The sequence below is a fragment of the Dipodomys merriami genome, unplaced genomic scaffold (assembly GCF_024711535.1).
Source record: "Dipodomys merriami isolate MVZ:Mamm:240054 unplaced genomic scaffold, mDipMer1.0.p SCAF_45, whole genome shotgun sequence".
Lineage (NCBI taxonomy): Eukaryota > Metazoa > Chordata > Mammalia > Rodentia > Heteromyidae > Dipodomys > Dipodomys merriami.
In genome coordinates, this window is record NW_027206013.1 from 10,707,794 (window position 1) to 10,719,992 (window position 12,199).

Sequence of the window (12,199 nt, forward strand, 5' to 3'; positions counted from 1 at the left end):
AAATCAGGCTCTTTATTCTCGCCCCTCTGTGGAGCTCAGGGCTAAAATCACCCAGGTGTAGGTTCCAAGGCTCGTTTTAATCATTATAAGAAAAACTTTCTAGAAATTAAAGCAATCCTGGGTGGGAGGCCCAGCTCTGAGGCATTGATGGCCCCACGCCTGTCTTCCTAGCTACTCCGGAGGCTGAGATCCCGGGTAGTTCAAAGCCAGCCTGGATGCCAGGCGCTGGTGGCTCACGTCTGTAATCTGATAGCTACGCAGGAGGCTGAGATCTGAGGATTGCAGTTCAAAGCCAGCTTGGGCAGGAAGGTCTGTGAGACTCTTATCTCCAATAAACCACCAGAAAAACGAAGTGGTGCTGTGGCTCAAGTGATAGAGTGCCAGCCTTGAGCAAAAGAAGTTCAGAGATAGTACCCAGGTCCTGGAGAGGGAGGTACAGAGCGGGAGAGAGGGGCTTAAATTTCAAAGCATCAAACAAATGTGGAGACTTATTTGCGCTCCTAGATGGAAACAACTTCATCTGGGCCATCTCTTGGCTGAGGTTTCTGAGTGTGCATCTTTGTTATGGTACTGCTAATTGGCCATCACTCTGGAGAAAAAAATCCTGAGACAATCTTCTGAATGATCAGAAGACAAAGTGTGTGGCAGACGCTAAACAATGAACTCATTTTATTTTTGGAAAGGGAAGCATACAGGTGGGTGGTGTGGGACCAGCTACACTCCCTTCCCTCCACCATCCTTCCAGAAGGAGTAACTGGGCTCACTTTTGCAGGATGGATGATGCTAACTGTTAGCAGCTGGTCATCAGGGCTTGGCAAGGAAGAATTGGTTTCCAGGGGATTTTTGCATTTTCCTTTGCTTATTCTTTGTTTTGGTTTTTGCCACACCGGGATTGTGTTTTGAATTCACGGGCTTGCACCTTGCTAGGAAGTATTGCTCTACCACTTGGCCCTACTTCTAGTCTGATTTTGGTGTTTCTAGAAGATTCTCCTTCTGTAGCTCCCAGCTACAGCAAAAGCAAGACTCATTGGAGTTACTAGTTTTTCCCACTAGTAAAATCTTGATTTTTTTTTTTTAACTTATTCTCCTGGCACCAGAGAATTTAGCTTAGCTTACGTTCTTTTTGTTTCTTTCTTTTTCTCTTAGTCGTGGGGCTTGAAATCCGGATCTGGGCACTTTCCCTGAGCGTTTTTGCTCAAGGCTAGTGCTTGAGCCACTTTGAGCCACAGTGCCACTTCCAGTTTGCTGGTGGTTCATTGAAGATAAAAGGTTCATGGAATTTCCTGTCTGGGCTGGCTTTGAACAGCAATCCTCAGATCTCAGCCTCCCGAGTAGCTAGGATGACAGGCGTGAGCCACCAGATGCCCAGCTCAGCTTCCATTCTTCGTAAGACCACTGGCATCCCCCATGTAGGGGGAACAAATCTGAGTTTGTGGGGTGGATACTATTGTTTTCTAAATGGTTAAATAAACTGGACATGCAGACCACTTTTTTACTCAAGCTTTTGTGTTCTGGCTATTTTTGAGGCTTCATTTTAAATAACTATGCACTTTTGCATGTTGAATTTTGAAATTTGGGGAGATAACTTTTGTGCAGGAAGGCCCAAAACACAACAACCACCACCACCATGTCTTAGGAAAGGAACTGTTTCACTATCACAGACTAATTTCAGAGGTTCCTCTTTTGTCTGGGAAAGGGCTGTTAAATAGTGTGCTGTTCAACAGAAAATCTAAGCAGATACTCTTCACGCAAAAGCTCCATCCTCTGAGTGGTTTTGAAGAATTGCTGAGGATGTTCAGTTCAGATCCCGCTTGCCAATTACAACAACAAAAAACTCTTAACCTCCCTCCCCTTCTAGACCTGGCTGTTTGTATCTTTCCAGTTAGTGAATATAAACAAGGGTATGGAGAGAGAGAATGTAGCCATTCTGTGGGTACTTTTTTTTCCCCCTTTGGATGACACAAGTAACAGTCCTGATGGTTTTTGACAAATGGCAACGTTGTTTCCTTGTAACAAATGATACTTAAAAATCATTTGGTGTGAAATTGCAGGTTAATCCCATAGAGGCTGGAACTTGAACAACCCCCCTCCTCCCCCCCAGCCCCTTGGTGCATACAGATGGTGAATGTGGGGTTTACAATAGGAACGATCGCTAACTACAGGCCTGGGTGTAACGGACAAAAAAAAGCCCTCCCAGCCCAGGCCCCGTGGGGATCCTAGTGCCTGCTTGTTCCCCCCACACCCCTGTCTGGGGGGGCTACCTCTCCTCTTACCTAAGGTCTGTGCAATTCTGCAGCCCCATCCGTGTGTTTGAGATTGTCCAAGCACATACCCAGATCGTGCAAACGTAACTGTTCTGAATTCCAGTGGGATTTGTTTAAAAAGCAGCTTCACCGGGAGCAGACAAGCCCAGCCACATGCCCTGCATGAGCCTTCAAGAGCAATCTGAGCTGGGCACCTGTGGCTCATACCTGTAAAATCCTAGCGATTCAGGAGGCCGAGATAGGAGGATCATTGTTCAAAGCCTGGCTGGAGCAGGAAAGTCTTCTTTCTAGTTAAGCACCAAAAAGCCAGAAGTAGAACTGTGGCTCAAGTGGTAAAGTGCTAGCCTTGAGCATAACAGCTCAAGGATAATACCCAGGCCCTGAGTTCAAGCCCCAGGACTTGTGTGTATGTGTGTGTGTGTGTGTGTGTGTGTGTGTGTATACACACACACCTGACATGAAAAGGCCTCTTAAAGGACCATGGGCCTGATTTAAAAACTGTCATCTGGCTGAGTTCCAATCGAAACCCTATCATGAGTTGTGCCTGACCCCTAAGAATGCTGTGAGCATCTTAGAAACAGCGTCCAGCCTGTGTGTGCTGGACCCACTGCAAACCAGAGAGCCTCATCTGTAAGCTTGCTTCTACCGGGGCACACTCCCCGGCCTGTATTTCACTTAAACGTTTGAAATTCAGAGGCTTGTTGGGATAGGCATGTAGCTCAGTGTTAGAGTATCTGCGAAGGGAGGGGGGAGGGAGAGAAGGAATCCAAGAATGTCCTTCGTAATGTTCATTTGAGCGCAAGGCTGTCTGTGCACACCCCCTCCCTGCTAATCTCTGGTTTGACTTCATAAGCATCGGTGAGAAATAGTCTTGCTTTGGGGAGAATACACTGATTCTGAGAAAAATAGAAGAAAAGTGAAGGTGATTAAAACTCGATATACTTCTTTTGGCTTCTTGTTTCCCGGTCCTGGGGTTTGAACTCAGAGCCTGGGTGCTATCCCTGAGCTTTTGTACTCTACCACTTGAGCCACAGCTCCACTTCCAGCTTCTTGGTGGCTAATTGGAGATAAGAGTCTCACAGCCTTTCCTGCCCAGGCTGGCTTTGAACTGTGATCCTCAGATCTCATTCTCCTGAGTAGTTGGGATTACAGGTGGGAGCCACCAACACTCAGCTTAGGACTTGGTTCTCAAAATGAAACAAACTGAAGTTCTATCCCAAACAACTGCTGGTTGTTCCAAATATTCTTTTTCCACAGTGTGGGGGCCAGTTGCGTAATGCCGATGGCCTGGAGGATTCTTACAGCCTTGTATGGAGGAGATGCCTAATTCTCAAGCCACTTTGCAAATGGTACCAAGTTTAGCCATGGCTCTCAGGTGGTGGTTGGACAATGTCTTGCTCACAATCCTGTGGTAACCTTTCTTGTCACAGCAACTCTCATGGCCTGGGGAAAGTCTGTTTCTAATTAAAGCACCAAATGCAAAATATATAATTTTTGGTAAACTGTTTAAAAAAGTATTGGCTGGGCCGGGCGCCAGTGGCTCATGCCTGTCATCCTAGCTACTCAGTGGGCTGAGATCTGAGGATGGCAGTTCAAAGCCAGCCTAGACAGGAAAGTCCGTGAGACTCTTATCTCCAATTAACCACTAGAAAACTGGAAGTGGCACTGTGACTCAAGTGGTAGAGCACTAGCCTTGAGCTGACTGCTGAGGGACAGTGCCCAAGCCCAGAGTTCAAGCCCCATGACCAACTCCTCCCCCCCAACAAAGAATGGGCTGGGTATGGCAGTGCACACCTGTAATCCCAGCTGCTCAGAGGGAGGTAGAGATCAGAAGGATCCAGGTTAGAGGTCAGCCCCAGAGGCCATCCCCTCCCCCCCATCCTGAAAAAAATTAGACTTCTCCCATCTTTCAATGTTGAGCACAGTGGTGCATGCCTGTAATCCCAGCTATGTGGGGAATAGAAATAGGATTCAGTCCAGGCCAAGCCAGACCAACACGCACACACAACTATCTGAAAAACAACTAAAGTTAAAACAAGAAGAAAAACTACAGCGCCACATGCTGTGGGCTGGTCTGAGTAACTCACCTGTGGAGAGGGGAGCAGAAACTTGAGAGTAGGGTGGCCTGGACCCCGCTGTGCTGAGGCTAACAGCATTGGTGATCTCGGGGGGCCTTGTGTGTCCCTGGATGGGACGTGAGATCAGCCACTCCACCCATGTGCGCTTCACCCCAAACCCACAGCCCTGGGCCACTCCTGAGAGACACCACAGCCTTCGAGGCTGCCAACGTTGCTGGGCCCTATGGCTCTCACCTGTAATCCTAGCTACTCCAGAGGCTGATACCTGAGCAAGAACGTCCAGGAGACTCTTTATCCTCAATGAACCAGCAGAAAGCCAGACTTGGAGCTGTGGCTCAAGTAGTAGAGCACCAGCCTTGAGCAAAGTAGATAAAGGAAAGAACCCAGGCCCTGAGTTCAAGACCCAGTATTGGCCTAAAAGTAAAGTATATATATTTGGTCAGTTGTGAGGCTTGAACTCAGGGCCTGGGCACTGTCCCTGAGCTCTTCCACTGAAAGCTAGTGCTCTACCATATTGAGCCACAGCTCTGCTTCTGGTTTTTGAGTGATTAATTGGTGATGAGGGTCTCACGGGGTCTTTTCTGCCTGGGTGGACTTCAGACTTTGATCCTCAGATCTCAACCTTGGGAGTAGCTAGGAAGATTACAATGCCCAGCTAAAATATTTTATTTATTTAGTGGGCATGCCCTAGGCCAGAGGTCAAGAAAACACAGTATGGCTAATAGTTGTTGTGGTGGTTTTTTTGTAAGTAAAGTTTTATTGGCACACAGGCATATGTTCATATTGTATTATCTCCTGCTGCTTCTGAGTTGTACAGTGGTCACCATAGCAACCATATCTCTTAAGGCTGGCAGAGCCTAAAATAGTTTCTGGATAGCTCATCCTAGGCAAGTTCTCTAGCCTGCATCTGAGGTAGTGTTGTCTTCCTTCCCTGGGCCTCAGGGGCAAAAACAGATCCTTTGGCAGGTAATGGGTCACCTTGATCATGGTAGCAGTGGGGTGAGTTTTGCATTGTTTGGATAGAGAGCATTTCTCATGCTGGAAAAGGATCGGAAGCAAGCTCTAATGCAGATTGTTGGCCCAGCTGCTAAATGGGGAGCTGCCTTTGGTCCCTGGCTTCACTGCAGAATAAAGACCTTTTCCCTTGCACACATTCAACTGAGAATAATTAAATACCTGCCAGTACATATCCCCTACCGTCACTCCATGCTCCCCTGCCTTCCAAACAACCCGACTGCATACATCGTGTGCCAACAATACGCCAGCTCTGGGCTGGGGTGCCTCTGATGCACGCCCTTGACTGAAAGTCGGCCTTGCTTCCTCTTCCTAGAATTCCACCACATGACCAAGGCTCAGAGCTAGGGACCCAGCCCTGGAGAAACAGCCAGCGATGCTGGTCCTGAGCCATTGAAGAGATAGAGGCAGAGAGGCAAAGACCACAGGACTTGTGGGACAGAAAACATTTGAGGCAAATTTGGTGTAATCTGAATCCCACCGAGAGACTGGTGGTTACCTGATCCTTCCTTCCTTCCTTCCTTCCTTCCTTCCTTCCTTCCTTCCTTCCTTCCTTCCTTCCTTCCTTCCTTCTGTCATGGGGCTTGAACTCAGAGCCTGGGCACTATCCATGAGCTTTCTCATTCAAGGCTAAGTAAGTGCTCTACCACTTTGAGCCACTTCCAGTTTCCCAATAGTTCATTGGAGATAAGAGTCTCATGGACTCTCCTGCCTGGGCTGGCTTGGAACCACGATCCTCAGATCTCAGCCTCCTGAGTAGCTAGGCTGACAGGCGTGAGCCAGCAGCATCTAGAAGTTTTCACAGTCTGACACTGTCTAGTTGACAAAGTCCATCTGAGGGGGGCAGGGTACACGTGGTTCTTAAATGATGGGGTGCATCTTTGGGGGTTACGCCAGCGTGTGGAGGGTATAGTGACTTCCTCTTAGTTAATAAGAGGGCTCAGAAGGGTGTCATAAGCTGGAAAGACCCATCGTTTGTGGCCTAGCCTATCCCCGTGACCCCTACCAAGACCCCTGTCCCAATTCGTCTGTCAGAGAAAAATGAATCTACATTGGGAGCCATCAGCCCTCATTCTCTCTAATTGGATCTGGCGGCTAGAGACAGGCCTCATTATTTTTAATTGGGGTCCCTGGTTGGAGAAGGAAACACTACCCAGTTTTATGCAGAGCATTCGCTCCCAAGTTCAAAGTGAGATTGCATTGTGGGATCTCCAAGAAACCCCACTACTTTCTACCCTTTTCTTCCCACCCCTCCATCTCGCCCCCACCCATCCATCATTTAGTGTCGCCATTCTTGGACTGTCAGACTGAACAGAATCATTGAATTCAGACTACTCATGTTTATTTGGGAGGGGGTGGTCTCTTTGAGCATCTGGGTAGTAGTCTTGTAAGTTTCCTTTCAAAATCCATGCATGTTACAATGCTTGGCAATTGCTCACTTTAAGTGTCATTGAAGTGTGGCTGGGGGCGTGGCAGATGATAAACTTCCCGTGTTGAAAGAAACTCCTAGATGTTTTCTGTCTAGTGTGTTTGGATTTGTTGCTCATTTTTAAAATTGTAAACAAGGTCACCCTTCCTGGTTCTTGAAACAGAAGCTATTGTGCTTTTTATTGGGACCTGAATTTTGCTAAACTATACAGGAGCCACAGAAGTAGGAAACCCATTCCTGAACATCTCCACCAACAGACTTCTTTTTTTCTTTGTTGGGTTAGAGTCTACTTAATGCAGCTCAGGCTGACCTTGAACTCATTATCTACCTGCCCTGGCCTCCCAAGGGCTGGAATTACTGGTGTGAACCATCACATTGGGCTCTTGTGCTATTGATTTTTTCAGTTGTCCTAGATTTCCTAATGTTTAAAGCATCCAAGAAGACAATTACTTTTATTATTTGGGATCAAACATCTATGAAAGCCATATATGTGTGTATATATATTTATACATGTATGTATTTGTGTGTGTATGCATGTGCATGCATGTGTATATGTGTGCATGCCTGATCCAGGGGCTTGAACTCCTCAGGATGCTGTCCCTGAACTTCTGTGTTCAGGGCTAGTGCTCTACTACTTGAGCCATAGCGCTACTTCTGGATTATTGGTGGTTAATTGGAGACAAACATCTCATAGAATTTCCTTTCCTCAGCTGGCTTGAGTAGATAGGATGACAAACATGAGCCACAGACAGCCACATTCCTGGCTGTCTTACTGTATTCTTTAAGAACCATACTGCAGGGCTGGGAATGTGGCTTAGTGGTAGAATGCTTGCCTAGCATGCACAAAGCCCTGGGTTTGATTCCTAGGTACCACATACACAGAAAAGCCAGATATGGTGTTGTGTAGCTCAAGTGGTAGAGGGCTAGCCTTGAGCAAAAAGAATCTCGGGGACAGTGCCCAGGCCCTGAGTTCAAGCTCCAGGATTGGCAAATCAACAACAACAAAAACCATATTACATATCCTTTCCTGTGTGACAGTTTGAGGCTCCCAGTGAAGCTTGTTCTCTGAGAGCCCTTTGCTCATCTTTCTCTTGGCCTGGTGTGTTGACTGCTTATGTTTTCGCCTCATCCTATTATGCTGTACTTTCTGCTCCTTAGTGAGAGGTCTCTGGATCTCTTGCCTTCTGTATAATAGTTCCTTAACGGAAGAATTTATCAGTGCATGTGGGACTCCATGCACTGAAAATTTAATTCAATCTACTAAGACGTGCTTGTGAGGTAGAGAGAGTATCATTTGTTCCTATCTCACGGATTAAAAAGAACCAAGGCTTTGCAATATCCAGATAATTTCTCAAAGTGCACGGACCTTACCCCAGCTTATTAGATTCCAGAATTCTTGGGCCTCTTACCCAGAGGTTTTATTTCTTGAAATGACGTTGGATGAAACATTGGTATTACAGGGCTGAGGAGTAAGTTTGTGTGTGGGGGTTATTTCTGGCCTAATGCCTAAGTGTCTAGGAGGCCTTCAAAAATCACAGGCTGGTGTATTTCCAGCATTTTTATTGTTTCACAGATAATTTCTTAGGGGCAAATAAGTACTTCTCATGAATACATTTGCATTTGCACTTGAAGCCACTGTGATTACTTAAAGAATTGGAGTACAGGGGCTGAGAAGGTGGCTCAGTGGTAGAGTGCTTGCCTTGCATGCAGAAGGCCCTGGGTTCGATTCCTCAGTACCACCTAAACAGAAAAAGCTGGAAATGGTGCTGTGGCTCAAGTGGTAGAGTGCTAGCCTTGAGCTGAAGAGCTGAGGGACAGTGCCCAGGCCCAGAGTTCGGGCCCCATGATCGACAAAAACACCAAACCAAAATCATAGTAACTTGAGGCACAGCACTGGGGCCCCAAGTTCAAGCCCCAGTACAGGCAGACACACACACACACACTAACTTTATAAACACAAAATATAGAGTCTAGGCTGGAAGGAGTGAATATAAACTGCACCCCGAGTCCCTGATGTGACCAGGCATTAGAGAGAGTGGAGGGATGCACTATTTTTTCTCATCTGGAAATCAATAAAACAAAAAACCAATCAGCCTGCCAAAGGCCGGAGTCTCTGGATGGCCGGAGCTTGCGGTTGGCCATCAAGTTCTGCAGTTGAAGGGCGATGTCCAGAAAGTGGTTCCATTAAGTGGTCCACAGAGCTGGCTCCAGGTGAGACGTGGAGAATTGTAGTCTGTAGCATGTGGCATAGCGGTGGTGTCTTCATTTCAATCGTCAGCTCTTGGGAGGGACTAATCAAAGATCAGCAGTGGCTGTAACCTTATCTCCAGGGGGCTCAGGTTTCCTTCCAGTTCTTATTGCTCGGAAGGGCAGCGTGGCCACAGGTGAGCAGCTAGGGAAGGAATAGGCCCTGCCTCTCCCCATACATTATTAACTCCGCTCTACCTGGGGAGCTAGCATCGCCTCAGATGCTGGTGGCTGAGTGTCCTGTGTGTGTGTGTGTCCGTGTCCGTCCCGATCATCAGCCAAGGGGAATAGTGACTGGTTAGCAGCCTGCACTCTCGTACACCATGGGATCCAAGGTACTGTGATTTGAAGGCGGCTCACTGGTGACCCCTCTTCTCCAGGAAGCCTGGAGAAGGAGCGGATTCCCAGCTAAGACTCTGAACTTGTTTGGTGAAACGCTTCTGTTGGGCGTGGGGTGGGGAGAGTTTGATCATTTAAAACCAGAGCTTACAATGTCATCCCCATGACCCAGGTGGCAAAGGCGGGAGGATGGTGGGTTCAAGACCAGCCTGGACTACCTAGCAAGATCCTGTCTCAAACAAGCAAACAAAACCCAACTTTTTGGGGGGTGTGGTGTGGTGGGGTTGGGAGTTCTAGGGCTTGAACTCAAGGCCTGGGCATTCTTTGAGCTTTTTCTGTTGTTGTTCCAGGCTAGTTCTCTACCACTTGAGCCAGAGCTCCACTTTTAGCTTTTCTGGTGGTTCATTGGAGATAAGAGTCTCACGGAGTTTTCTGTCCCAACTGGCTTTGAACTGTGATCTTTTGGATCTCAGCCTCCTGAGTAGCAAGGATTGCAGGTGTGAGCCACTGGTGCCTGGCAACAAAAATCAACTTTGATTTAGAGGATTGCCAGTTTTTTGAACCTGGCCTAGAATAAATAGTGTGCTGTCCAGTGTTTTTGTGTGTGTGTGTGTGTGTGTGTGTGTGTGTGTGTGTGTGTGTGTGTGTGTGTGTGTGTGTGTGTGTGTGTGTGTGTGTGTGTGTGTGTGTGTGTGTGTGTGTGTGTGTGTGTGTGTGTGTGTGTGTGTGTGTGTGTGTGTGTGTGTGTGTGTGTGTGTGTGTTGGTAGAGTAATGCTTTGTATTAACACAGCCCGTGACTTCTGAAGCATGGAAATGAGCTTAGTGTAAGGTTTAGTCATTAGAATGTCCAGGTGGTGAAACTGTAACTTAATTTTTAATTTTAATACAGCATCAGTCTAGTGGTTATTGTGTCTAGACAGCACTTAGAGAGCCTTAAATAGCGACCTAATGTGGAATCAAACCACAGGTAATAATTGTGCTTACAGGAAAGACAATTTGGATGTTCATATGTTTGTTCTTTTCTTTCTTTTCTTTTTCCCTCCTCCTCCTCCTCCTCCTCCTCCTCCTCCTCCTCCTCCTCCTCCTCCTCCTCCTCCTCCTCCTCCTCCTCCTCCTCCTCCCCCTCCTCCTCCTCCTCCTCCCCCTCCTCCTCCTCCCCCTCCTCCTCCCCCTCCTCCTCCTCCCCCTCCTCCTCCGTTAGTCATGAGGCTTGAACTTGGGGCCTGGGTGCTTACCTCTTTTTTTCTTAAAGCTAGTGTTCTACCACTTGAACTACAGTGCCACTTGTGAGTTTCTGGTGGTTTATCAGAGATAAGAGACTCAAGGACTTTCCTGTTTGGGCTGGCTTTGAACCTCGATCCTCAGATCTCAGCCTCCTGAGTAGCTAGGATTACAGGCATGAGCCACCAGCACCTGGCTGTACTTATCTTTATCATCCCAGATGTATTATTCTGTTTTAAACACAATAACCCCCAGGTAATAGAAGAAGCTGGTAAGGTTTAGAGCAAATGGAAGGTGTAGAACTTTAATGTCAACTCCATAGCTTTTCTCAAGGAGTTCATTCTAGGTGTGCCTCCAAGAGCAACTTTCTTTCTTTTTTCAACTAAGTCAGGTGGTGTCTCCTCAGAGCACATTATCTGTGGATAGACTCCAGACAGCCAAAGGGGTTTCAGAACCACTTCTGTACACCATCAGAGTAATGCCTTCCAGAGTAGCCTTGTGCCCTATCAGGAAACCCTAGCCAATGCCCGCCATGGATCCTGTCAGTCAATTATCCATTTCTGTAGCACCCAACGCTGCTGCCCCGGCAACCGGGAGCTCAAAATGGCACTGGCCTTGATCGAACCGTATTTGAACACCTAGGATAAGGTCATGGGCCTGGTTTAACTTACCTGGGCTACGTTACATCTCAGCTCCAGGAAGCTGGCCGCACCGGAAGTCATCTGGCTGATTGGTATGGAGGGGTATTTAATGGGCCAAAGTCTCGCAGCAGGAAAGCAACGAGGTCACGGGCATGGGTGTCGTTTCCTATTGTCACGATTATGTGGCCTACATATCACAGTAAATGTGGAGATTTCTCTTAATGTAATTAAGACTTTTTAAAAAACAATAAGTGTAAGCATCTTCCTTATGAAATAATTCTCAAGTTCTCTATGCAAGAGTTTAAAATAAGCCTTTTAAGAAGTAGATGATCTATTTGTGTGTGTGTGCACGTGCACACACGCACACGTGCACAAACATGAGTGTGTGTGTCTCCACCAGTCCTGGCGTTTGAACTCAGGACCTGGACACTGTCCCTGCCCATTTTTGCTCAAATCTAGCACTTTACTATTTGAGCCAAAGCTCCACTTCTGGCTTTTTTTTTTTTTTAATGGGGGAGTGAAGGGTAGTTAATTGAAAATAAGAATTTCATGGACTTTCCTGCCCAGGCCGGCTTGGAACCATGGTTCTCAGGATCTCCACCTCCTGAGTAGCAAGAATTACAGACATGAGCCACCAATGCCTGGCTGATGATCTATTTTTTCTTTTTAACAAACCAACCAAATATTACTTAAATCTGCTGAGAAAAGAAATACCAGAGTGCCACTTAATGGCGATCTGTATTTCAAGTGAAGTTGCTTCCCTGGAAGTGGGGGCTGAAATGGCAGAGCTCTCCTCTAGCATGTGTGAGGTCCTGGGTTCAAGGTTATGCCTTCAAATAAAGTTACTTTGAAGGTACCCTTCAAAGTAAATAAAACCATTTTAGAGGTGAGGTGTGGTGGTGTATGTCTATAATCCCAGCTCCTCAGAAGGTTGGAGGTAGGAAGATCATATAGTCTGAGGTCAG

The 12,199-nt window shown here is 47.0% G+C and overlaps 1 protein-coding gene across 1 annotated transcript in view; it reads right to left on the minus strand.

Moving 5' to 3' along the window:
- Positions 1–11,315, minus strand: part of Foxn4 (forkhead box N4) — a 36,285-nt gene extending 24,970 nt beyond the window's left edge. The window contains exon 1 of the mRNA XM_069994233.1: positions 11,265–11,315. Coding sequence (XP_069850334.1) covers positions 11,265–11,315 — 51 coding nt within the window. The remainder of the gene's footprint in view (positions 1–11,264) is intronic.
- Positions 11,316–12,199: the final 884 nt, after the last annotated feature.